The sequence below is a fragment of the Protopterus annectens genome, chromosome 2.part2 (genome assembly GCF_019279795.1).
Source record: "Protopterus annectens isolate FY-2018-M chromosome 2.part2, PAN1.0, whole genome shotgun sequence".
Taxonomy (NCBI): domain Eukaryota; kingdom Metazoa; phylum Chordata; order Ceratodontiformes; family Protopteridae; genus Protopterus; species Protopterus annectens.
This window is the reverse complement of record NC_056730.1, coordinates 849,850,654-849,877,174: the sequence shown is the minus strand read 5'-3', so window position 1 is coordinate 849,877,174 and position 26,521 is coordinate 849,850,654. Positions and strand designations below refer to the sequence as shown.

Genomic DNA, 26,521 nt, shown 5'->3' with positions numbered 1-26,521 from the left:
TGTCAGGTGCCCCCCACAATGGGAAGCATTATATATTATGTTACACCTCCATCAAAAAGCAAATACACAAGAAAGCTTAAAACCAGGAGGGGTAGAGCCAATAGAAGTCAGGGAGCTGGAGGGAGGGTAACCAGGACTGCAACAGTGAATACACTCAAACATCTACATTTATGGTAAGTGTACACAACTGTACTATGTTCTTAGTGTTTCACTGTTGCAGTCATTACATTTGGGTGGATTCCAAAAGCTAAGGAAGGGAGGATGAAGTTAGAGAGCATTAGGGCCAGCTATTAAGCCCTGCAAGACAGCAGTGGCAAAATCAGCTCTGGATTTAGAAAAAAAATAGGCATGTGGTAATGCTTGGTGAAGGTATGTACAGAGCTCCAGGTAGCAGCTTCTAGGATGTCCCTCCTCTGAGAAAGGCTGTAGAGGTAGATGCAGCCCTGGTGGAATGTGATCTTATCCCCTGTAGGGTAGGTCTTCCATGGAGCTTATAGCAGAAACAAATGCAATGGGCTATCAATTAAGAAATGGTTTGCTTTGAAATGGCCTTCTCTCTACCTCTGCAGCAAAGCCAACTAGCAGGTGTTCAGATTTTCTGAGAGGCCTAGTCCTGTCCAAATAAAATCGAAGTTGTCTGTGCACGTCCAAAGAGTGCAGTATTCGTTCTCCTTTGTTTTGTGGATTCGGGAAGAAGGTAGGCAAATGAATGGACTGATTTAGGGCCATACTAGACACCACCTTGGGCATAAAGAAAGGATTGGTCCGGAGGGAAACCCTGTCTGCATGGAAGATAATGAAGGGCTCCACTGCCATGAGGGCCTGCAATTCAGACACTCTTCTTGCTGAAGTGATTGCTAGAAGGAAGGCTGATTTCCAAGAAAGGAATTTCAACTCTGCAGTTTCAGCTGGTTCAAATGGAGGGAGAGCGAGCTTTTGCAATACAAAGTTAAGGTCCCAGGCTGGAGTATGGGCTCGCCTGGGTGGGTCTTACATTTTTAGTCCCTCTGAGGAATTGCTTTAACAAGGGGTGAGAGGCGGAGTGGTTCAGTATTATAATGTGCTGAAATGGCAGAGGCATGAATTTTAATTAACGAGAAGGATAGGCCCTTGTGGAGCATATCTGTTAAGTACTGAAGAATATGAGGTAATCTGGGCACCGTAGTGCCCATCCCCAGAGTCTGGCTCCAGGAACAGTATCTTTTCCACTTTTCAGCATAGGATTTTCTAGTACTAGGTCTCCTTGCTTCCAGAATGACATCCAACACATGCTTACTGAGGGATGCTATTGGAGAGCTAAAGGAATTAGCCAGGCTGCAAGGTTCAGGGTTTGAAGCTGAGGGTGCAGAATCTGGCCTGCCTGCTGGGACAGCAGGGAAGGTGTCGGAGGTAGGTGCCATGGATTCATCAGTATCATACTGCATAAGAGGGGGTACCACTGCTGGCGAGGTCCTTGGTTTGTCCTGTTTGATCTTTAGCAGAACCTTCGAGAGGAGAGGCAGAGGGGGAAAGGCATAAACCGAGGCACTTTCCCAGGTAAAGGACAGGGCATCCACTTTCCAAGCTTGACTGTGGGGAGTCCTTGTGCAGAATTTGTCCAATTGGTAGTGCTGAGGGGAGGCAAACAGGTCTATCTCTGGAGTCCCCCATTAGTTCAACAGGTGGAATATTTTTGGTTCCAGTTTCCATTCGTGAGGGTCCATGAGATTTCTGCTTAAGTCATCTGCCAGTGAATTTAGCTTGCCTGGCAGGAATTGAGCTTCTAGGTACATTTGGTAGCTCAAGACTTTGTTCCACAGAGCCATGGCTAGTCTGCAGAGAGTGTACCAGTGGGTTCCCCCCTGCTTGTTTATGTACCACATAACTGTGGTGTTGTCTGTCTTTACCAATAATTGTCCTGGAAGGATGTGGTCTTTGAAGGCCGTCTCAGAATTCTGTACAGCTAACATTTCTTTTTGGTTGATATACAGGTGCATCTGACTCTGGTTCCATTTGCACTGCACTGCCAAGTGAGCCCCCCATGCATAGTCTGATGCATCTGTTGTTAGGGTTTGGGCAGCAGGGGGTAGACTGAAAGGGAGCCCCTTGTGACAGCAGGCCTCTGCTCACCAAAGAAACTCTGCCTTTATACAAGGAATGATAGGAATCATTGATTCCAGGTCCTGAGAATACTGACACTATAGGCTTTTTAGATACCATTGCAGTTTCCTCATATGCAGTCTTGCATATGGTATAATAGAATGCAAGAGGCCATGAACCCCAGGGCTTGCAAAATTTTCCTTGCAGATAGCTGGGTCCTTGTGGCCAGTAGTTTGAAGAAGGTTGTCAAATAAACTTGTTTCTCTGGCATGAGGTAAGCCATCTGGGAAGTTGTGTTCAAGCTTGCTCCCAGGAATACAATCTGTTAACAGAGTACTAGGTGAGATTTCTTTTCATTTCTGGTGTAACCCCAGTGAGGTTAGAAGTTTCTTTATGAATGCCAGATGTTTTAATAACAAGTCCCGGCTTTCTGCCGGAATCAGACAATCGTCCAGGTATGGGTATATTTGAATATTTCTCCAACTGCAAAATGCAGAGGCTGGAGCTAGACACTTTGTGAATACCCTGGGCGCAGTAGATAAGCCAAAGGGAAGTGCAGAGAACTGATAGTGCATGGAGCCTGCCCTGAAGCATAGGTATTTCTTGCAAGATTCCCTTATTGGAATGTGCAGGTAAGCTTCCTTCAAGTCTAAGGTTGCCAACCAGGCATCTTTGCCTAGCATAGGAAGCAGCTGTTGAAGTGTTAGCATTTTGAATTTTGGGATTACCAAAACGGTGTTTAGAATGGAGAGGTCCCGGATAGGGCACCAGGAGCTGTCTTTTCTGGGTACCAGGAAAAGTCTTGAATAAAAACCCTGTCCCCTTTCTTCTGCTGGGACAGGCTGAATAGCCCTGATACTTAGAATAGAGAGAACCTGCTGTTGAGCCTCTGCCCACTGATTTAGGGGCAGGTCTGGACAACCGTTTGGGGTTGGTAGGGTGTGGAAGTGGAATTTGTATCCTTGGAAAACTATATATAAAACCCATTTGTCCTGGGTAATGAGATCCCAGTTTTCTGCATGCATTGCGAGCTTTCCTCCTAAGGGAGCAGGCAGTTGAGCAGGGCTTGGAAGGATTAAGGTTAAGTCATTGTGACATTTGTCTGTAGGGGGGTGTCTTAGTACTTCCTGCTTTGGAAGTGGGAGCCCTCCACTGCTTAGGCCTGTGTGTAGCCTGAGACTGTAACCTAGGTGGTCTGCTGTTCCTGGGTTTGGACTGAGAAGGCCTGGAAGAGACTGGAAAGGACCAATTCTTTGAAGGACAATGCCTACTAAATCTGGGAGGCTGTACTTGCAGGAAATCTAACAGTTTGCATTGATTTAGCTTTTTCCTCCATCTTTTTGAGGACTTTTGCTTTGTTGCCAAACAGGCAGTCTTGGTTTAAGGGAGCATCCAGTAATTTAGCTTTAACATGATCTGGAAAGTTTTGCTCCGTAAGCCAAGCATGCCTTCTAAGTACAGACCCAGTGACAGCAGCCCTGCAAGATGCTTCTAAAGAATCAAAACCACATTGCAAAGTATGTTTACCAACTTGTTCAGCAGAATGCATTAAATCCTGTAATTCTGTGCGTCAAGCACAGCCAGAAATCAACATCATTTTCTGTGTAAGTAGTCCCATAATATGCTGCTCGTACTTTAACATATGAAACTGGTAATTTAAACCCTAATGGCCAAAGTAGCATAAGTGTATACCTTCTTACCCCATCTGTCCAAGGCACTAGAATCTCTATCAGAAGGAGTAGGATTTCTGGCAGTAGCCTTAATGCCCTTTGGTCCTTGGGAAATGGTCTCTGGATCTGCAGTAGGATTCTTGAAGAGGAACTTGAGAGAGTCAGGTACTCCAATACCTATCAGGATTTCTGGGAACTGGAGGTAAAGTATCTGGGGACAGGCTAGATTCCAAGAAGGCATCATCTACAATGTCCAGAACAGGACGGATAGCTAAAGGCCTGTGTTGAGGAAGGAGTAAGAATTCCCCAAGCCTCTTTTTGGAGTCAGAGTAATCCTGGCTTTCCCAGTGGAAAAGCTCCCCAAGTGTGTGCAAGGTTTCATCAAAAGAAAAATCTTCTGGAGGGGAAGCAGAGGGAATGGAATCCTCTGCATTGGAATCCTCATAGGTAGATGAGGGCAAATCCTGGTAATCAGAAGAAACAGAAATCAGAATCCTGATCAGAAGAAAAATCAGTTCTAGGTCTCTTGGGGGGGGGGGGGGGCTGGCTTCCCCTAATTAAAGTAATAAGGTATTCAGCCATTCTAAGCATTTGTTATTTAGGCATATTGGCTTGACCATGCGGTTTGGACGGTTTTCTAGGCATGGGTCGAGTTTTAGGCCTGGATGAAGAAGATGGCGTCTGTTTAAAATGCAAATCTGTAGGCCTGAATACACCCTCAGAACATACCTCTCAACCTGGAAAGATCAAAAATCTGGACAAAGCCCATGAAAAATAGGTACAAATCTGTACGTTGATTAACAAAATTTGCAATACATAATTATATAGCCCCGCCCCCACTGCAACGGAATTGTGGGATACCAACTTTCAAATGCAAACTAAAAAACAGACAACCAAAATATGGTCCCAGAGTCCCCCTGAAGCCATTCCAATGTCCCATTATCTGGCTATTCTGCCCTGTTTACCATAAACACCAACGTGCATTGTGATGGAATTTAGCAAGCCATCAAAAACATTGGAAAGAATATATCAAAAAATGGAAAGACTAAATAGTGAAATGGCAACTGGCTTTATCATTCATGTTGTCTGTATGGTGGATTATCTATAATTCTGCTTCCATCTACAATTATTACATCTACAATTACAGAACAGGAAAATATGACTGTGCACACATGAGGTATACAGAAGTTGGACTACAAAAACAGTGATCCGTCTGAAGGATATCAAATTCTTTAAGTCAACAAAGCTCTTACAGGACTATTCTGATAGAAAAAAAATGTTTCAGGTAAAAGATAAACCCAAGTTTTGTGCTAGACTCACACATATGGATTAAATAAAATAAATGCTGCATTATATTTTTTAGAAACTTAAGTTATGCAATTTAGGAAAGAAATATAATTCAAAACCTACTAAAAGACTAAGAGAGAAACCATGTGAAACAATATAAAGCACCTCAGGAAGACGACAGGATAATCAGAACTTGTGGAAGAAAGGTAGAAGTGAAAAAAAGAAGTTATGTACTCATCATAATGTTCCATCTGAGTAGTTGTACTTCATTTTTCTGCAACCTGTGGGTATACAGATCCAAGATCCAAAATCGGATCCGAGCCAACAACTTTTTCCTAGCATCTGCTCCAAGCTCCGAGCTCCTCCCCTTACTCATAATGCCTTACTATCTCCTATCTTCACTCAGATGGAGTTTGCTGCAACTAAAAACATAAGCAACTCAGCCTAATGAACCACACCTGAAAAGACAGGATAAGGTCCGGGGGATGGAGGGAGGGAATTTTACAGAAAAAGTAAGTGCAACTACTCAGATGGAACGTTATGGTAAGTACATAACTTCTTTATCTAAAGTAGTTAACTTCATTTTATCTGCAACCTGTGGGACAGAGTCCCCAGCTACTCAAATCCTGGGAGGCCCTTATGGAAAGATATTCCTGAGCACCGCAGAGCCAAAGGATGCTCTACCCCTAGAAATCTGATCTAATTTGTAATTGGAAATTAAGGTATGTGAATTGGCCCAGGTCACTGCTGCACAAATGTCCAAAGGCACCCTAGACCAAAAGGCAGAAGTCACCATGGACATGGTAGAGTGAGCCTTAACAATATCAGGAGGAGATAAACCTTTTGCTTTGTAGGCATGTGAAATGCAAAGAGTGACCCATCTGGCCAAAGAAACTTTAGAAATAGCTTTTCCCAGAAATGCTTTGGAAAAGGAAACAAACAATTGGTCAGTCTTGTGAAAATACTTCGTTCTATGAAGATAAAAATGAAACTGTCTATGAACATCTAACAAACGAAGTTTGTATTCACCTTTTTTGGAAGTTAGGGAAGAAAATGGGCAGATTAATGGACTGGTTTATATTGGCTTCTGATGCCACTTTGGGTAACAAGTATTAGTACGGAGAGAGACCCTATCCTTGTGGATGACCAAATACGGAGACACAGCAGACAGAGCTTGAAGCTCAGAAACCCTCCCAGCAGATGTAATGGCGACTAGGAAAGCGGTCTTCCAGGACAAAAATTTCAAATCCACCGAAGCTGCAGGTTCAAAAGGAGGAGCCACCAATGCCTGTAAAACAAAGGTAAGGTCCCAAGGAGGCACTGAATCCTTGACAGGTGGACGTAACAGAAAAGTACCTTTAAGAAAAGCCTTACACAGCCTAGAGGAGGCTAAGGCTATGTTGTCTTCACCAACATGAAAATTGGAAATGGCTGCCAATTGTACTGTGGAGGAACTAGCTCCTTGCTGAAAAATGCCACACAGGAAATCCAACACTGCTGGAACAAGGGCTGTAAAGGGATCTAGTTTTCTCTGTGAGGCCCAAATGGAAAAACGCTGACATTTACTGCGATAAAGTTTCCTAGTGGAATCTTTAAGAGAAGCTTGAGGCTGCCCAGATTGGGCGGACAGGCCCCCGATGGATGGGAGATTAGATCCGGGCAGGGATCCAGAACCCACGGGGGAGCTAAGAGATGAGACCAAAGGAACGGGAACCAAACCTGACAAGGCCAGAATGGGACACTGAGGATAACTTTGCACCGTAGACGGCAAGCTTTCTGAAAAGACTTCGGAATGAGTAGCAATGGTGGATAAGCATACAGAAGCCTAGGGGGACAAGCATAGACTAGAGCGTCTCTGGGGACGTCCTCTGGTGAGGGAATCGGAGCGAATAACTCACTGCACTTCGCGTTGGAAGGAGATGCGATAAGATCACAGCAAGGCTGACCCCATGCAAGGAAGATCTCCTCCGCTGACTGTTTCAGAGACCACTCGTACAGCATCATAATAGCCCGACTCAATATGTCCGCTAAAATGTTGGAGCGCCCCGGGATGTGCGTTGCTATCAGAAACCGACCGGTGGAGATCGTCCATTCCCACTCTCTCATGGCCTCGCAACATAGGGGGTAGGATCTAATTCCCCCCGCTTGTTGATATACCAGACAACCAACATGTTGTCTGACTGAACTGCAATCAGAAAGGAAGGGCAGTGTGAAAGGATTCCAACGCTAAAAGCGCTGCCCTCATCTCTAGAACATTTATGTGCAACTTGGTCTCTGACTAGGACCATGTGCCTTGAACTGTCCTTCCCAAACAGTGTCCCCCCCCACCAGAGTTGAGAGGTGTCCGTGGTCACTGTGGTTTAGACTGGAGATGACGCGAAGGGGTGTTCTTCTGATATCTCCGGTGATCTTAACCACCAAAGAAGAGACATTCTGCAGATGTGACTGATCTTGATTGGAAATTCCATGGGCAGGTCTAGCCACGACCATTGTACAGCCAGAGTCCACTGAAGAACCCGCATATGAAGGCACGCACAAAGGAGAACCGATATGGAGGCAGCCATGGAGCCCACAGCCTGGAGAACCTCGCTCGCCTTTGGAGACTTGGAGTTTGCTATCTGAGCTATGTGGCATCTGAGGTGTAAGATGCTGTCCGGTGTTAAGAATATCTTCATCTGCAAAGTGTCTAGCTGTGCCCCAATGAAGTCTAGAACTTGTACTGGTTGCAAATGGAATTTCTGAACATTGACTAATTCCCAGCAGATCTGCCAACCGAATGAAGTAATCTCGGGCCAGACACAGTTGATGCTTGTTGGGTGCAGCGAAGAGCCAGTCGTCCAGGTATGGAAACACCCGAATACCCTGAAGCCTCAGGTGAGCCGCTACAACTGCCATTACCTTGGTGAACACCCTGAGGGCTGTGGCGAGACCAAAGGGTAGGGCTCTGAACTGAAAATGACTGGCTCTCGGCCAGAAGCGCAGAAACCTCCTGGAGCTTCTGTGTATTTTGATGTGGTAGTAAGCATCCTGGAGGTCTAACAAGCACATCCAGTCACACTCTCAGAGATAAGGTAGAATGGACTATAGGGTGACCATCTGGAATTTCTGTTTGGCTACAGACAGGTTTAATGTTGACAAGTCTAGAATAGGCCTGAGGTCCCCTGTTTTTTTTGGCACCAAAAAAAAACCTTGAGTAGATGCCTGATCCGGACTGATCGGGGGTGGGGGGAGTTGTTCGATGGCTCATTTGAGAAGCAGCTTTGAAACCTCTAGAGCTGCAGCCTCCCTGTGAGTGGGTGGAACATCCAGGAGGTGTTCTGGAATATTTGGAGGGGCAACAAATGGGATATTGTAACCTCTGGATATTATCTGCAACACCCAGCGATCTGTCGTAATGGACTCCCATGCCACTGGTTGTAAGGACTGCTGACCGGGTCTATTAGAAAAAGGTTCCCTAGACCCAAAATTCCTGGGACCCCCCCCTACCTCTGGGTCAATGTCGATCCCGTCATCCTCTGCCTCTGGGGGAATAGTTGTCCTGAGAATCCCAGGAAAACAGATTTTCGGAACCACATCTTGTTCTGCCCTCCGATTCCTAGAGAAGGACCGCTGAGGGTTAGCAAAGCGGATCCCGATGGCAGACAGTCTTCCCATCCTTTTCGCTCTGGACAAGTGTCATGTACTGTCTTCCCAAAAAGGGAAGAACCATCGTAGGGAGAGTTGATAAACGACGCCTTGAAAGGGTCCGCGAACTGACAACCTGAGCCAGGAATGACACCTCATGGCTATGCCTGTCCCAGCTGCCTTAGCCGCTCCTTCCGTGGCATGGGAAAGGAGCCGCATCGACATATTTGAGACTGACTTCAGAGTAGACATTTTCGCAGAGAACCGTCTGTCCTGCGGCGATAAAGACTCTGGGGGCGACTCAGCAAATTCCGAAGCAAGGTCTCCCTGAAGCGGGATCACATGTGCCAAATAATTCAACGCACGGATTGAAAAGGTCACTGAGGAATAGAAGCGCTTCCCAAACCTATCCACCGACCTGGACTCCTTGTCTGGAGGGTGGACTGAGGAACTCTCCTGTGCTAGTTCCTTCTTTGTGGTGGCTGCAACCAACATAGCATCAACTGGGGCTCCTTTTGAGCCGAGCTGTCTGTCCGGAAGGGGAGAAGATTTTGTCAGGGCATTTGGGGATGGGCTCTACGGTGTCAGGCTCCTTCCATGCCTGCATGGTGATAAGATCCACCAAGGGTCCGCTGGCGGGGACACCTAGAAAGTAGATGGGCCCGTGCCAAAGGCCTCCAGAAACACCAACTCATCCCCAGAAGGTTTTGGGGCCAACCAACCTCCCCTCTAACGGTGGATCTCCATGATTTCTCCGAAGGAGACTTCTTCGGGAGATGACCTGGGGGAACCTTCTCCATCTAAGTCATTGTCCGTAGTGAGGGACTTGGGGGGAATCTAAGTTCCTCCTTTTGCACTTGTGCTTATGATGATCCTCTTCAGTGGGACTCTCTCGTGAGCCACAGGGGTTTCCCTCAGGGAAATTAAAGTGGGGATCCTCTGGCATGGGCTGCCCCCGAGACAGGATAAAGGGAGTAGTCGCCAAATACAGGGGGGCCTGGGTGGAATCCGAGGGGATGGGCTGGGTCTCAATCCCTGGGAGAGGACCCTCTCCACCACTTCCAAGGCCGAGGAAAATTGGACATCCTTGGTACCCAGCAGGGAAGACTCCCTCCCCGGATCTGAAGCGGGGACCGGAGCTGAAGCAAGGGAAGCCAGAGGTCTGAGAAAACGGGTCAGATCCGTAAAGGTCGGAGCCAAAAAATCCATTCCCTCTGGTCCAACTCCCTGTCTGCGGTTCCGAGAGTCACTCAGATCCAAAGAAATCGGATCAGAGGAACTCAAGTAACAGCCGGAGTAGAGGTTGGAGGAACCGTCGGCGCCAAGCGACCAGCTCCGAAAAACCTCAGATCCAAGAGCCCCGAAGCACGGATCGAGGAAGGAGAGATGGGACCGAAAAAAGGCATGGAGGTTCCCCCCTCCAGAGGGAGAGGGGCCTGGCAAGACTTCCATCTGTATTTGGGTCTGAATGAATCTCCGCATCATCCTGTCCCATGTCCGATAAATTCAGAGTCTACCTCGAAGAGGCCATAGACTCTGATCTGGCTGGTCTGCGCAATGGGGAGGAAGGCCTCGGGTACGAATGTTCCAACAGCTCCAGTGAGAAACGAGGAGACTGGAGCAGTGGAGAAACAGGCCTCATGGCCTTAGAAGGGGGACAAAGAAAGAGCTCCCTGTCCAGGGATCTCTTGCGATGTCCGTCCTCTCTCTTGTCCCTATCCTCTCTGTGCCTTTCTTTGTCTTTTTCCTAGTCAGCCACGCTGACTGTAGATTTGTCTTTATTAGGCCCATCACCAGAAGAGGGAGGTTGAGTCTCTGTCTGGGTGAAAGGCCAAGCACCAGAAATAGAGGCCGTGGCAGATTCCAGCATGGAAGTGGGGAGAAGGCCTTTTGCTACTAACTTGGCCTTCCAATCCTTAAGGGCCCTCGGATTGAACCCAGTGCAGATAGCACACTGAGTGGACAAATGTTCCCATTCCCAAGCAAATCACACACAGAGTGTGACCATCAGCTGGGAAAAGCTTATGGCCACACACTACAATTTTTGAAAACAGATTTTGGCTGATCAGCCATGGTCCTGCACCCAAAAAGAAATACTACCTACCAGCAAAAAAAAAAAAAAAAAAAAAAAAAAAAAAAAAAAAACAGGTAGGGGAGGGGCAGGCCTAACAACTACTCTACTAAGTTAACAAAACTTTTTTTTTTTAACCCGACAAACGAGCAATACACTAAACAATGGAAAAAAATCACTGACACACACTAGATTTAAGTATTAAGAACACTTAACTATCCCTGAGCTCCGAGCAAGAGAGACCACGATACACACTACTGGTGTGGCAAACGAGATCTGAGGGAAGATAGGAGAGAGTAAAGGATTATGGGTAAGGGGAGGAGCTTGGAGCACATGCTAGAAAAAAAGTTGCCGGCTCGGATCCGGATCCGTATACCTTGATGATTGGATGGGAGAAAGGAAATTCACCCCAGGGATCATGTCAGTTGCCCTGCTAGACAGGGGTCCAGGGAAGTAAATAGTGTGGGAAGAAATAACCAGGGAATTGTTATGGCTAGGCTTGTATAGGCCCTAGGGCTGATAGCCTAGTACCAACCTATGAACCTATAAAATGAAGTTAACTACTTCAGATCTATAGGTTATCTGAAAGATGTAGCAAGTATCTCTGAGACCCACAAATTCTTTCACTGATATATTAGCAGCAAAGTATATCATGGGAATGTAAAACAGAGAAAACACCCAGCAGGAAGCAGTTGTGGTGTACATTTTTATTACAGTTTGGAGAATATGAAGGAGTTTTCTTTGTTAGGATCATGAACCAATGTCAGCCGCAAGGCATGAATACATTCTATTTTGAAACAGATGATTTACTGTGGTAGCTGCCAAAAGTTGAAACAGCCAAGGCCATAAGGTTTGGCATAATAATAATAATAACAGCAACAAAAAGCTCTACAGACGAAAAGTACAGTTGTGTACACCTACCATAAATGTAGATGTTAGAGTGTCTTTACTGTTGCAGTCATAACTGTAGGGTGCTCCTGCCGGCAGGCAGCCCGAGGTCGGCCAGAATCCCAAAGTCTGGGTCCGGCGTCAGCTGTACAAGCCAGTACCCTGACGTCAGTACGCTCTGGTACATAGCAGTCAGCCGACGCCATCTTCTCCAGCCTTTCTTGCCCTAGATGTCAGAATTTCCCAAAAATCATAAATGAATTCAATAAGGAAACACAAATACACCACAAAAGAGAGAAAAAGAGGGGATAGGAGGGAGGGAAACACCGACTGCAACAGTGAAGACACTCGAACATCTACATTTATGGTAGGTGTACACAACTGTACTATGTTCATCGTGTTTCACTGTTGCAGTCATAACTGTAGGGTGGAATCCCAAAGCAGTGAAAAAAAGGGAGGAGGTCTAGACAAAAGGGGCAGCAAGAAGACCCTGCAAAACAGCAGAGGCAAAGCCTGCCCTGGTCTTAGAATACAAAGGGAGATTGTAGTGCTTGGAAAAAGTATGTATAGAACTCCAAGTGGCAGCTTCCAAGATATCCTTGGTGGGAACTCCCCTGAGAAAAGCTGTAGAAGTAGCAGCTGCTCTAGTAGAATGACTTCTCACTGTACCTGGAAACAGTTTCCCATGATGAGTGTAACAAAATCTTATTCCATAAGAAATCCATTTGGAAATAGTTTGTTTGGAAATAGCCTTTCCAAGAGAACTGGAGGCAAAAGAAACAAACAATTGGTCAGATTTTCTGAACTCTTTAGTCTTGTCCAAATAAAATCGTAACTGTCTGTGCACGTCCAAGGAATGCAAAATCCTTTCCCCTTTATTCTGAGGATTAGGAAAGAAGGTAGGAAGGTGAATTGTTTGATTTAAAGCCACTTTCGAAATCACCTTAGGCATGAAAGTAGGATTGGTCCTCAAGGATACTCTGTCCTGGTGGAAAATAAGGTATGGTTCCACAGCCATGAGAGCTTGCAACTCTGAGACCCTTCTGGCAGAAGTCAAAGCTAACAAAAGAACTGTCTTCCAAGATAAAAACTTAATATCTGAAGATGCAGCAGGTTCAAAAGGAGGCAAAGTAAGTTTTCCCAAAACATAATTAAGATCCCAAGCAGGAATAGGAGGGGTCCTGGGAGGCCTTCAATTCTTAGCCCCTCTCAAGAATTGTCTCACCAAAGGATGAGAAAAAACAGGGGGATCAGTATTGAAATGAGCAGAAATAGCAGAAGCATGAATCTTAATGGAAGAAAAGGAAAGTTCATTAGACAAAAAATCCGAAAGGTAAAGCAAAATAGAAGAGAGATCAGGTACCAGAGGGTCCAAGCCTCGGTCCTGCATCCAAATGCAAAATCTCTTCCATTTAGAGGCATAGGATTTCCTAGTGCTAGGGCGTCTAGCTTCCAAAAGAACATCGAAAACTTGTTTGGGAAGACTAGAAGAAATCAAATTCCTTTGAAGAGCCAAGCTGCCAGGCAAAGGGTCTTGAGATTGGAATGTAGCAACTGACCCTGATGCTGGGACAGAAGAGAAGGGTTCAGAGGGAGAATCCAAGGAGGCTCCAAGAACAGGTTCTTTAAAGTTGGATACCAAAACTGTCGAGGCCAATTTGGAGCAATCAAGATGAGGAACTTGGGCTTGTCCTGTTTTATCTTTAGTAATACCCGAGGAAGTAGAGGAAGAGGAGGGAAGGCATATCCCGAAAGATTTCTCCAGCTGAAGGACAGGGCATCCACTTTCCAAGCTGCTTTGTGGAATGACCTGGTGCAAAGTGAGGTAGCTGATGATTGAGATGGGATGCAAACAGATCTATCTGGGGGCATCCCCAAACTGCAGTAATCCTGTTGAATAAGTTGGTGTCTAGCATCCATTCGTGAGGATCCAAAATGTTCCTGCTCAGGCTGTCTGCTAAGAGATTCTGTTCTCCTGGTATGAATTGGGCCTGGAGATGTAGATTCAGATTTAGAGCTGTGTCCCATAAAGCCATAGCTAGTCTGCAAAGGGGGTACGAATGAGAACCCCCCCCTGCTTGTTTATGTACCATATGACTGTGGTGTTGTCTGTGTAAATCAAAAGAGGCCCTGGATGCAAAAGGTTCTTGAAGGCTAGAAGAGCATTTTGAACTGCCAACATTTCCTTCAGATTGATGTGCCAGTGAAGATGATCCTTTGTCCAGGTTCCCTGCTGGCAATTGCCTAGAAAATGTGCTCCCCAAGCATAATCCGAGGCATCCGTGGTTATGATTTGAGAAGGTTGAGGAAGACGGAAAGGCTTTCCTTCGTTTAAAGCACACACCCTGGACCACCAAAGGAACTCCTTCTGGAGGCAGGGGATCAGAGGAATCAGAGTGTCCAGATCGTGGTAATGCTGCGACCATACACTTTTCAGATACCATTGAAGCGTTCTCATTTGGAGCCTTGCATTTGGAATCAACAGAATGCAGGAAGCCATGTAGCCCAATGCCTGCAGGAATTTCCTTGCAGTGAGCTGAGGTAGAGTTGCCAAAGTCTTGAAAATTTAAGCCAGCTGTATTTGTTTTTCTGTAGTGAGGAAGGCCCTTTGTAAGGTTGTATTTAAGAGGGCTCCCAGAAATACCATTTGTTGAGAAGGGATCAAATGTGACTTTTTTGTGTTCACTGAAAATCCCAGTAGGAGGAGAAGACGTTGAACAAAATCCAGATGTTGAAGTAAAAGTTCCTTGCTGTCTGCCTGAATAAGGCAGTCGTCCAAATAGGGGTAAATCTGAATCCCCTGGAGTCTGCAATAAGCCACTACTGGTGCCAGGCACTTGGTAAAGACTCTGGGCGCAGCAGATAAACCAAAGGGCAGTACAGAGAATTTAAAGTGTCTCGAACCTGCCTTGAACCTGAGGAATTTCCTGCGATCCTGCCTGATGGGAATGTGTAAATAAGCTTCCTTTAGGTCCAATGTCACCATCCAGGGGTCCTGAGAGAGCATTGGAATCAGCTGCTGCAGAGTAAGCATCTTGAATTTTGGAATTTCCAAAAAGGTGTTTAACACAGAAAGGTCCAGAATAGGTCTCCATGAGCTTTGTTTTCTTGGAACCAGAAACAGTCTCGAATAAAAACCTTTTCCCATCTCAGAGTGGAACAGGCTCTATGGCTCTCATGGCCAGAAGAGCATCCACTTGATTTAAGGCCTCTGACCATTGATGTTTTGGCAGATCTGGCCAACCGAAAGCCCTTGGCAAGGTATGAAAGTGGAATTTGTAGCCTTTTAAAATCACGTCCAATACCCATTTGTCCTGGGTAATACGAGTCCAATTTCTGTAAAAAAGAGAAAGTTTTCCTCCGAGGGGGGCATCCAGGTAAAGAGGTCCTGTAGCCCAACCGAGAGAGTCATTGAGTTTGCTTTCTTTGAGATTGGGATCTGTCTTCTCCCCTTCTAGGTGAAGAAGCAGTCCATTGTCTCGATCTGAAGGAGGCCTGAGCTTGGCCACGACCTCTGGAGCATCTATATCTTCCCCTTTGAGGCCTGTCAGACGTGGGAAAGGACCAAATCTTGGAGGGCCAATTCCTGGAAAATCTAGGAGACTGAACTTGCAAGAAATCTTTCACAGTTTGCATAGATTTTGCCTTTTCTTCCATCTTTTTAATAACCTCCTCAGCCTTAGATCCAAAAAGAACATCATGCTGAACAGGGGCATCTAATAATTTAGCCTTAACCTGTTCAGGTAAACTTTGCTCACGAAGCCAAGCATGTCTCCTGATAACAGTACCAGAGGCCGCGGCCCTGCAAGAAGCATCCAAAGCATCAAAACCACAATGCAAGCTATGTTTGTTCAGTTGTTCAATTGCATGCAATACATCCTGTAGTTCCTTATCTTCTGCACATGCAGGAAGGGAAGCAAGCTTTTGCTTTAAAACAGACAAAAGAAATTGCTGATATTTAAACATATGAAACTGGCAATTTAAAGCCCTAACAGAAAGGGTAGCAGAAGTATATACCTTTTTGCCCCACCTGTCTAAAGCACGAGACTCCTTCTCAGAGGGAATAGGATTCTTAGAAGTAGCAACTTTAGCAGCCTTAGAACCCTGAGAAATAGTTTCAGGATCTGCAGAAGGATTCTTAAAGAAGAACAAATGAGACTCAGGAACCCTATAAAACCTATCAGGCTTAGAGGGAGCAGAAGGCATGGAATCAGGATTCAAATTAGCCTCGGAAAAAGCATCATCCACAATGTCAAGAACAGGAGGGATAGCCAAAGGCCTATGTTGAGGAAGAAGAAGAAATTCTCTAAGCCTCTTCTTGGAAGCAGAATAATCCTGACCTTCCCAATGAAAATGTTCCCTCATCTCATGTAAGGTTTCTCCAAAAGAAAAATCCTCAGGCGGAGAGGCAGAGGGCAAGGAGTCCTCAGCATTCCGAATCCTCATAAGGAGGAAAAGAATATTCCTGATCAGAGGAAGAGACAGAAGATATAGAAGCCTGGTCAGAGGAATCCATAGGAACATCCTGTCGAGGCCTTTTCTCGGGGGGGGGGGGGGTGAGAACCCCTAATCATTGTAAGCAAATCTTCAGCCATCCTTAATTGCTTCTGTGTCCTGGGAGTAGATTCAGAAGAAGCTTGAGCAGGAGCTTTAGACTTAACAGGAGTCTTTGTCTTTGCCTTTGCAATAGTGATGTGAGTAGGCCTGAATACTCCCTCAGAAGCCGGTACCTGCACAGCGGTTCCGGACCCATCCGAGGGAGCGACGTCCGAAGGTCCTGCAGCAGATAAAACAGAAGGCCTTGATGGCTCCCCATGGGTGTCCGTATCGGCCATCGGTTCAGAAGTGGCAGACGACAGGGGCTGCAAAAGCGCCTCACTGACGACAGCCGAACCGGACGCCGGCTCCAGCTGCAACGAGTCCTGTTTGGACCTCGGAGGCCTGTCCTTGTCTTTGCGCTTCTTTTGAATTCCGGTAGTGTCCGACGACATTCTATAATTGATGCGTCTGCCAAAGTAATTCAGAGCCCAGTCGTACCTGCGTTTGATAGTACGAGAATTAAACCTGGCACAGAACCGACAACAAGAAACGTCGTCGTCAGGGCCTAAGCAAGGTAGACAGTAAGAGTGGAAATCTTTATGAGGTATTTGTTTTCCACACGTAATACAATTATTAACTCTTTCTGACATCGGAGGAACAAGAAAAGATTCCCCAACGGGGTACTTAGCTTTGAGAAGAGAAGTAAGAACTTCGGACCGACAACCAAAAACGCTGTTCGAAAATCGCCAACCAACGACTTGCGAGCTGCTTTCCACCGCACGGCAAGACAGACTGGAGAAGATGGCGTCGGCTGACGGCTATGTACCAGAGCGTACTGACGTCAGGGTACTGGCTTGTACAGCCGACGCCGGACCCAGACTTTGGGATTCTGGCCGACCTCGGGCTGCCTGCCGGCAGGAGCACCCTACAGTTATGACTGCAACAGTGAAACACGATGAACATCTGGTTTACTCCTTCACATCTCTCACATCATTGCATTAATAAAGTTTAAAGGGACACCTGATTGACCTAAAAGCAGGAAGATGCATTACTCAAACAAAAGCATGGCAAAATACAACATCCAGCTTCAGTTTATAGCATTAAAACATATGGACAATATTACTGTAACCAATAAATAACTTTTTAGTCCAAAAGCAACAAATCGTAATATTTGATAAAGTTCTGTGAGATATTTATTATGGACTTGAGTGAACAGAATTATAATGCAAGTTCACCACTGCTCTTTTAAATAAGTTCAGGTGAACATGTAAACTGAAGAAATGTAATGAATTAAAATGAAATAATTCACAGTACTTATAAAATGTTTCGCCTAGATACACACACACACAGCAGTTCACCAGTTAAATAAAATGCACAGTCAGCAGTTCACCAGTTAAATAAAACACATAGCAGTTCACCAGTTAAATAAAACGCACAGTCAGCAGTTCACCCGTTAAATAAAATGCACAGCAGTTAATCTTCACTCCGCTGTTAATTAAAATGCACAGTAGTATACACGGCAGACGGCAGTTAGTAATCATACACCCACCCATTAAGTATGTAAAATCATAGTTTGAAAGTGTAAAAGTAGAGTTTCTCCTGTCGTTTTTTGCAGTTTCAATTCTCGGCACTTCAACAGTAATTAAAGTTTATCTGAAATGCACAAATTCCTGCTAAGTAAAAGTTAATAACATAGTACCTAATGCCTGCAGCTGCCCATTAAGTAATCTCCTGCCACTTCTCTAAAATGTAATCACAGTGTGATTTAGAATATTCAGTGATAGTGTGATTACATTTTAGAGAGTGGACTCGGGTCTCAGAGATTACTTTATGGCTGCAGGCATTAGGTATTATGTTCTTACTTTTTACTTAACGGGCAGGCATTTCAGTGCGATTATCACACACAAATGCCTACAGAACTATTACTACACTGCCCTTTTATTTATTTTATCTTATTAGTGTATGTGTTAGCTGATAACTTATGTCCAGTGCCAAAAAAATATCGTAAACTACATATAAAATAAAGTTGCTTAAACAACTCAGTGGCGTCAAATAACTAAATGAACAATAATGTAATACAATAGCCAAATCTAGTTTAAGCCCTGTTGTCCTTCACAATTTAGGACTTCATCAGAACCAACAGAGGTCATCCATAATCAGTTTTAAATTAAAGAGGTAGATAATGATCATATGATAGTAAGAGTCCAATCAAATTCAACCAGTTCATAAACAAAAAAACATCATAATAACCTAAGAAAGTTAACATTGAAAAAAGCATCATCTCTTAAAAATTCTATACTGTTGTATATTATAAAAAATTCATAAATATACACAAATATAAAATTCATCAGATCATTTGTTATTAAGAGAACTAGATAACATAAAAACATAGTTCATATATTAAAACTTAGCAGCCCTAAGTTTTAAGCCTGGTAAAGCAGTTGCTTAATCAGCCTTGGGGAGATTCAGTTTAAATTGCCATATTAATTCCTTGATTGTGTTATTCAAATGCTGCTAAATGAATTTTAAAAACTCTATAGTGTTATTAATATAGTTAATAAATTTGGTTATTCTATTATAGGGAGCCAACCAAAAAATAAAAACATCCAGAAATCGTAAATAGGTTTTCCAACATTCAGTGCAGAATGAGCATAAATAAATCTTCACATTCACATAGTTTCTTAATTCTATATTTGTTAACTGGGCAAGTCCACCGGACACAACTGTCCTTTTCAAGGGTGACCAAGGAACAAAGTCACAAACTATATAAATGAAGGTGGCAAGAATCAAACATCTTCCCTGGGCTACAAGAAGTTGCTCATTAACAACTCGGAGCTTTAGTCCCCTGCACTAACTGCCAAACAGGCAGATATTCCATCATTGAACGATCCTTCGCCGTACATCTAAAATTTCAACTAAATCCTTAGAATTATTGCTTATAAAATATATATAAAATCTGTAAATCCACTGATACAATTAAACTCTTCAAACTTCCCATCCCACAGCATAATAAATAATTAATATGCTTACAATAAAATGTAGTCCATTGGTTGTGTAGTATTTGGGTGTATGCATCCCTTTCAAGGGCTGGTGCTCAGTCCATAATTACTTTCTCTGCCTTGCACCAACAGAATGGCAGCATAGGTTCTAGCTCCCCTATACAAAAATAATCTATATACTGCAGCCTACAAAAGAAAAAAAAATTCTATCCATAAAATAAGAAGCTAAGACAGTTAATAAGGAGCTATATCCCACGATTCCAGTCAGCTCATAGACCTGGGTGGGATGATTTAAAACAAACAAATGCAGTTATACTGTTAAAAAGCACCAAACAGAGAAGAATGCATCACTAACCAGTCAAACGAAGCTCATTACATGGGCATTACAGAGGGCTAAAGCCACTCATGCAAGCAGTCTTCTCACTACAATAAAATTAATTTCTAGCTGCCCTATAAATAATAATCACTTACCACATTTCAAAGAGCACGTGCCTACCGACACCTCAACTCAATCTCTTCTGGGATGTGGGATTACAGCAGAGTGAGCCAATCGCTGGAAGGAACATAATCAATAGTGACTGTACTTCGAATATAGTGTAACAAATGTACACAACTATTTATTAAAAATAGAAGAGTATTTGTACATGTCATGTATATTTTAGCTATAGAATGCATAAAAAATGCGAAGTTGGGGTGGAAGCTTACGGTTCTTGGACAGGCACCATGGTTTTACAAGGATAAAGCATTCATGCAACCTGACAGTTGATACGACAATGGACACTAGAACCGTGCAGTACATTCTGAACTTTGTTGTTATGAGATCGGAGTCTTGTACGTACTGAAATTAGTTTGGTTTTTTTTGAACAAAAGAAACTACATCTCCCAGCAAGTATTGCACAAGTAGTTGTAGTGCTGCAACACTCACAGATGTCTTTGAATGTTCTCTTATTTTGGGACTGTGTGAGGACTGCACAGTTTGGTTAATAAAGGAGCTGAGATACCAGAGTGCAAGTGATGACAGCATTTGCAGTGAAAGTCAAAACTGAACGGGTACTTTTTAGATGAGAAGGAAGGTGAGATGAAGGAATGGAAAGAGCTATATGTACCACTATCAATTTTATGTTTGTTTGAGTTGCTCGGGTAGGTGAGCAGGTCCCAACAAGTAAAAGTTACTAACATAGATAGCGTTTTTACCTGGAGAGGAGAAGCTGGGGCATGAAAGATGTGCTGGCTGTGCACTGCTTGAACACAGACTGTCCTGCAGAAGCTGACATTAACGCGTACCCCTGCGTGTGATGTCAGGAGTAAAAAAACAAAAACAGGAAATTCAGAAATTAAAGGGGCCAACAAGGAATTTGTGGCATCCCAATATTTTGCCCATAAAACTGGAATTTAGAGAAATTTGGTACAGTTGAGAGGTGTGCCTCAGAAGCCGGTGCCTGCACAGACCAATCCAAGGTAGACACATCTGCAGGTTCCATAGTCGAAGAAGCATCTCATGGCATACCAGACTCCGAATGGGTCTCAGTGGAGGCCTGCGAATCTGAAGTAGCAGGTATCAGGGGCTGCGAAAGAGCCTCACTGAGTACCGGTGAACTGGCGACTAGCTTAACGGAAGCATCATCGGCAGGTTTGGACCTATGCGGTCTGCCTTTATCCTTACAGTTTTTTTTGGAATATCTGTAGTCGGATGGCTTACCGAAGCCATTTCTAGATAGTTAAACAGAGTACCAAAATAATTTGCTGCAAAAATAGACAGACGACGAATAGTTCGGGGGTTGAATAAGGCACAAAACTGACAGTGAGGGACACTGTGGTCTGAGCCTAAGCAAGGAATGCAGTATGAATGAAAATTTTTGAGGTATTTGCTTTCCACAGGCAAGACAATTGTTAACTTTTACTGGCATTGGTTAAGAGCAAGAAAAAGGATCCCTAATGGGGTACTTAGCTTTTTTGAAGACTTCAGTTCTGAAACTCGAAAACGAAAATTTCAGGAGTCGGCCGACCGGCACTTGCAAACTACTTCTGCTTCGGGCACTGTGCGGCAAGAAAGACAGATGTAATGGCGTCGGTTGCATGTTTTATACCCCTGACGACCTGACGTCATGGAAGAAGAGACAGCATCCAATGTAGGAATCCAAGACTCTGGTATTCAGGCCGGCTGAGGGCTACCTGCAGGCAGATAACCCAAATGTAATGACTGCAACAGTGAAACACGAAGAACATCAGTAAGAAATAAAACAACTGGAATTGGGAAGGAGCAAACTACATAGGAAAAAATGGGAATTGTGGGAGCAATATATGCAGAGCAGGAACAAGGTTTAAGAGGCAGGATTTGAATGAGCTATATAATGATTAACTGACAATGACTGGATGGCTTACAAGTGAAGTAAAATGTTTACATCTACAGTTGTTTCAATGGTGTCTGTGATGTCAACTAACTAAAGTGATGTCATTCTGTAGGTTTTTCATTTATATAAACGTAAGATTGCTTTTGTCATGTGTAAATTTAATAAAAATGCTTGGAGGAAAACAGAATATCATGCACTCTAAAAATAGAGAAAAACAAATTGTTTTATTTACATTTAACTTTCTCCCTCTCCCCCTCCCCCAGTATTTTCAAAACATTAAGCAACATGAAGTGGGTCATACGTTTTAGAGTCCTCCCAAATCCAACAAAGTCCAGTATTTCCAGATTTTCTTGTTCCGTCATATTTTACAAATATAATCATTGCTTTATAATCCCACATTTGTCAATTTCCAAGTTATTGGTTTTATTCCGGTTCATCTCCATCTCCCAAATCCTGACTCTGCTTCATTTCCTACATACTCTTGATTCTTCTAGTCAACTCTCCTGCTCCTTTCGTTGTCTCCAGCATTTTCTGTTGAGACACTGGAAAAGGTTTCACTGGCACAGTCTCTCTCTGTGGTCTTTACTACCAGATGAACAAGCCGAATCTCCTTCTGTTTCACAGCTCACTTTTTGTTGGACAAACTTTTGCAGTTCTTCATTAGCATTGGGTAGAAGGATGACATAATGGTTAAGGTGTTTACCTTGCAGACACAAGGTCTAGGGTTTGATCGCACATGGGGTATTTGGTGAAGATTAAAATGGCCCACAAGGGCAGTTAGCCTAGTACTAATCTATTAACCTATTAACCTATATGTAATTCATCAAAAAATGATTTTGCCCCTCCAGGGAAGAATATTTTGAACACTTCTGGGTACAGCACTTTGAATCTCATACCCACTTCTTGACATTCCCTTAACAGTGGAATACAATTACTCCTTCTGTCTGGTGCACAGTGAGTAATCATTCTCCACAAACAACCAGCTGTCACCCACTTTTAGTACTTTGTCCTTCTGTCACAGTTTTGTCAGAATCAGCTCCTTCTGCTAGTAGGATTGCATCTTTTCTATTAAAGGTCTAAGTTGCTTTCTCATGTGCCTTTGCAATTAACTCCTACTGTGGAAAACCAATCTAGTTGCTTATTTGTGCTTTCATAAAATTAATACAGGTCTGTTCCTTCCAGCTCCTCTGGTACAGCTGAAAATCTCAGGTTTTCCCTACATGCCCTCCGTCTTCTAATTCTATTATTTTTTGAAAGATCTCAAGAGCAGTCTCACATTCAGCCAGCCTTTTCTTCATTTTGATCTGTTTTTTGCAGTTTTATCACCTCATCTGAATCCGTTTAAAGCTTCTTCCCATTTTCCGGCCTTTTGCTGTTTGAGTTTATATACTCAGTGTTTCATTTATTTTAACCAGGTCTGTGTGCAGTTGTGTACTTTCATCTAAGTTACTGGAAGCCATGTCTGGAAGTTGCACTGCTTTTTGCTGAACATCTGCAGTACATTCCCAGTCAGTGTTTTTTCCTTGCCTTTTGTAAGAAATTTTCTTTCAGGTCCTCTGTATTCCTTTCTTCCTGGCATCCAAACAGTGCACATACTAAGCCAGTTACTGAAATTTACCCAGAAACAAAAAGGTCCACTGGCCTTCTCTGCTGAGTTTCTGTTTTCACACTAAGAGAGCTATAATTAAGCTGTTACTCAATGTGCAGCCATCGGAAGTCCGAGAAATCTCTCCGAGGTACAGGACTCCTTATGTCAGGGTGAACAGCCTTAGACTGAGGCTCTGGAGGCTTCTTGACTGCAGATGAAACTGCAACAGAGCCTTCTACTGGAGTTTGTGACTAGCCTTATCAGTCCATGGTGGGTGGAGATTCTTATCAGAATGTTTAGGGATGGAAGCCACAATAAATGTGGGTTCTTTCTCCCAATGACAATTCCCAACAGCGCAGAATCACACAAAAGGAAAAGTTGAAACAAGAGAAGGCCTTTATCTGGATGCACTCAGATTCCAAGGGGGGTATAATGGGTTCATTTAACCTAAACTCTGACAAGCTCTAGAGTTTCCCCAAAACTGTTGGATTAGTTGGGACAAGATTTGGGAACTGAACTTGTTAAATCACTGCATATACCAATTGTGGGGATTCAGCATGGAAGTCCATGTGTTTGGTCTTACACAACCCCTTGTGCCCCAATCCCTGAGAGGGAGGAGTCAAGGGAGGAAAAAACTGCTCTAGACAAGCTACTACATCCCTGGAAAGCTCCTCTAGTTCCTTCTGCCCTGGATAAGAAAGGGAAGTAAGACAGATAAAGCAGAAGATATTCTCAACTGAGACATGACACCTTGGATACCTCAGAAAAAGACTCATGCAGGAATGCAGGCATCACTGGCACAGGGAGCTGCAAAGGCTGTAACCATCATGGGTAAGGAGCCAAAAACAACTGACAGCCTTACAGCAATGGGACTGAGATCAAGATCAAAAGGACCACCCTGATACCAGAGACAGAGGGTTGTGGATGCCTCAGTCTCGAATTAAAGTGCCAAAAGGCCAAGTTTAGGGATTGAATACTCAGCACAGGGACCAAAGTTGACCAAGAGACATCAACTTTGCTGCCAACATGGAGACTGACCCCAGATGTCAAGGCCATCAACATCAATAGCATGGTCGTCATTGCTGCAGAGGACAGGAGCATCAATCTAGAAAGAACAATGTCAAAACAGAATCTTATGGGTCAGCTGATGGTCTGAATGAAACTGGAGAGAGCTCAATGAACATCCACAGCTAAAGAAAAAAAAACTGGCAAAGAAATTGGCCTGAACACCCCAATGTTAACAGAGGAAAGTCCTGGAGAAAAAAACTGTTGCATCAGGAGAAAAAGCCTGCCATATTTTCTTGTAGTAGCTGAATCAATATGGGTCTATGGTATCCACTGGATGCATACGAAGGTCTAGGGGTTCAGTGACATGTCTGTTTGAAGCCACAGAACTGACATTCTGAAAGTGAAAGGAAACTGTGGATTTCTAACAGGACCCACACTAGGTACTTGGTAGAAGCAGAAATAGCAACCACCACGCCTGTATCTTTAGTAGTAGCAGATTAAAGATGTCTTTGCAGAAATATACTTCGATGAAGCCTTCCTCTTAAGATGAAAGGACCAGAAGTAGAAACCCTGGGGTTACTACCTAATGCTTGAAGATTTTTTTGATTAATCAAAGAAGGTTTAAAGAAGGCACAGCTGTATGCATTTTTGCAAAGGTACGCACACACTGAAAACATGCAACAAGCATAGTAACAACGAACCAAAATGGCAGTAACACACAAAAAAGTTAATATAATGCTGTGATCTTTGACTCAACTTGGCAATCAGAAGGTAGCTAAGAAAGGATATGACTAGAATAATGTTAAAAAATAAAACAGAATAATTTTTCACACCAATATCTCAAAAGGATAAAGTAATAACCTGATGACAGCTCCTGGGAGATCTGATGTAACCTAGAAAATGGAGCCTTACACACACAGAATCAAGGGCAATGGGGGAGGGCTTCATCGGCCTGGAAAAGTTTTGCTTCACAAGCTAACTACATACCTACTGGCCTTACTCCAAGAGATGACAGACTAAATTCTCAATGTCAGATCCAGGAACTCAAAGTCAATGAAGATGCAAACACCAAAATTAACAGAAAAAACAATACAAGGAGATGAAAGATGCTAATCGTCTTAAAATACAGCAGTCTCAGCAGAATAAGAAGGACCAGTTCAGAGTTGCCTGTTTAGAACAACATTCTGTTATAGCATACCTCTTTCAAAGACCAAGAGTAATTATATTTGACTCTTGATGCAATTATAATGACTAGCTACAGTATGTAAAACTGCTTGTACATGCTAGCCATAGCATTTGACCAAGTTAAAATTAATTATTTACTGGCTTCACAGTACTGCCCTTCCAATTAGCCATTAATAGGAAAGACAGTTCTTAAGTTCAACAGGTAGCAGCCTGTGGGCCACTCCATCTCACTGAAGAAGCCCTCATGGAATACTTGTCAATCCCAGGTCCCCTGTCCCTACAGCAGCAGGACAGGTACCTTATGTTTAGGTAACACTGGCACTCACCTGTTGGGTACGCCGTTCTTCTTCTTAAAAACGGAAACACCTGTAAGAGTGAAAAAAAAATGAAGTTAAGGAATTAACACATCTGATAAGCTTTACTACAGAGAAATTTCTGCCATGACTACAACCCAAGGCAACATGGTTTCAGTAGTTTCCCCAGGCACTACAGAAGCCAAATGAGGAGGAATGGTGGGAGTGACTGAAGCAAACATACACACCTCAATAAGAGGAAGAACTTGGAGACATTCTTGAACAACAGAAAGCCAAAATATGCACTCAATACAGAGAGACTCGATTTGCTCACACTGCGGCCATGATCTGAGGGGCATGCATAATTGCAGACTGGCTCCACTATGGCATTCTAGGCATTGTACAAATTTCCTAATCACAGATAATGGCGGTCATCTTTGCACTCAATCCTCCCAACCCTGCATCCTCCAGCTCATTTCCTGCTAGGTTAGAACACAACTACTAGCGTTTTAACTCTGCATGGAAGCAGACAGTCCTCAAAACATGAACATCCTTTCAAGATGGATGCCCTAGATAGCCCTCCCATATAAAGTTAGCACTTGAGATCAAAAGTTTTCCCATTCTGAGTTACTTTAAACTATTATGGCATGTTAACAAGTCAGCCATCAAAAAATAAACTGAATACAGACCAAACGAAGATTTATGCTCCATTTAAGTATGGATGCACAGAGACCCATGCAAATTTACATAGAAAACATTATTAGAAGTTACGTACTTACCATAAGGCTAGATCAGTGTTGCCTTCATCTGTCCTCCTTAACTGATAGGTCTATTGCATCTGTACAGATTAGACATTGACAACTCCAGACTTTTGGATCCAAGGCTCAGGCTCCTACCACAGCCATAATTCTCTCAAATACCTCAGATTTTGTCTGCCTT

General features: G+C 43.7%; 1 protein-coding gene across 1 annotated transcript in view; it reads right to left on the bottom strand.

The window, feature by feature from the left end:
- The window catches only part of LOC122795987 (poly(A)-specific ribonuclease PNLDC1-like), a 1,803,424-nt gene that overhangs the window by 1,567,645 nt on the left and 209,258 nt on the right, over nucleotides 1–26,521 (bottom strand). Inside the window, exon 4 of the mRNA XM_044064467.1 lies at nucleotides 25,616–25,655. Within this exon, the coding sequence (XP_043920402.1) occupies nucleotides 25,616–25,655 (40 nt within the window). The remainder of the gene's footprint in view (nucleotides 1–25,615; nucleotides 25,656–26,521) is intronic.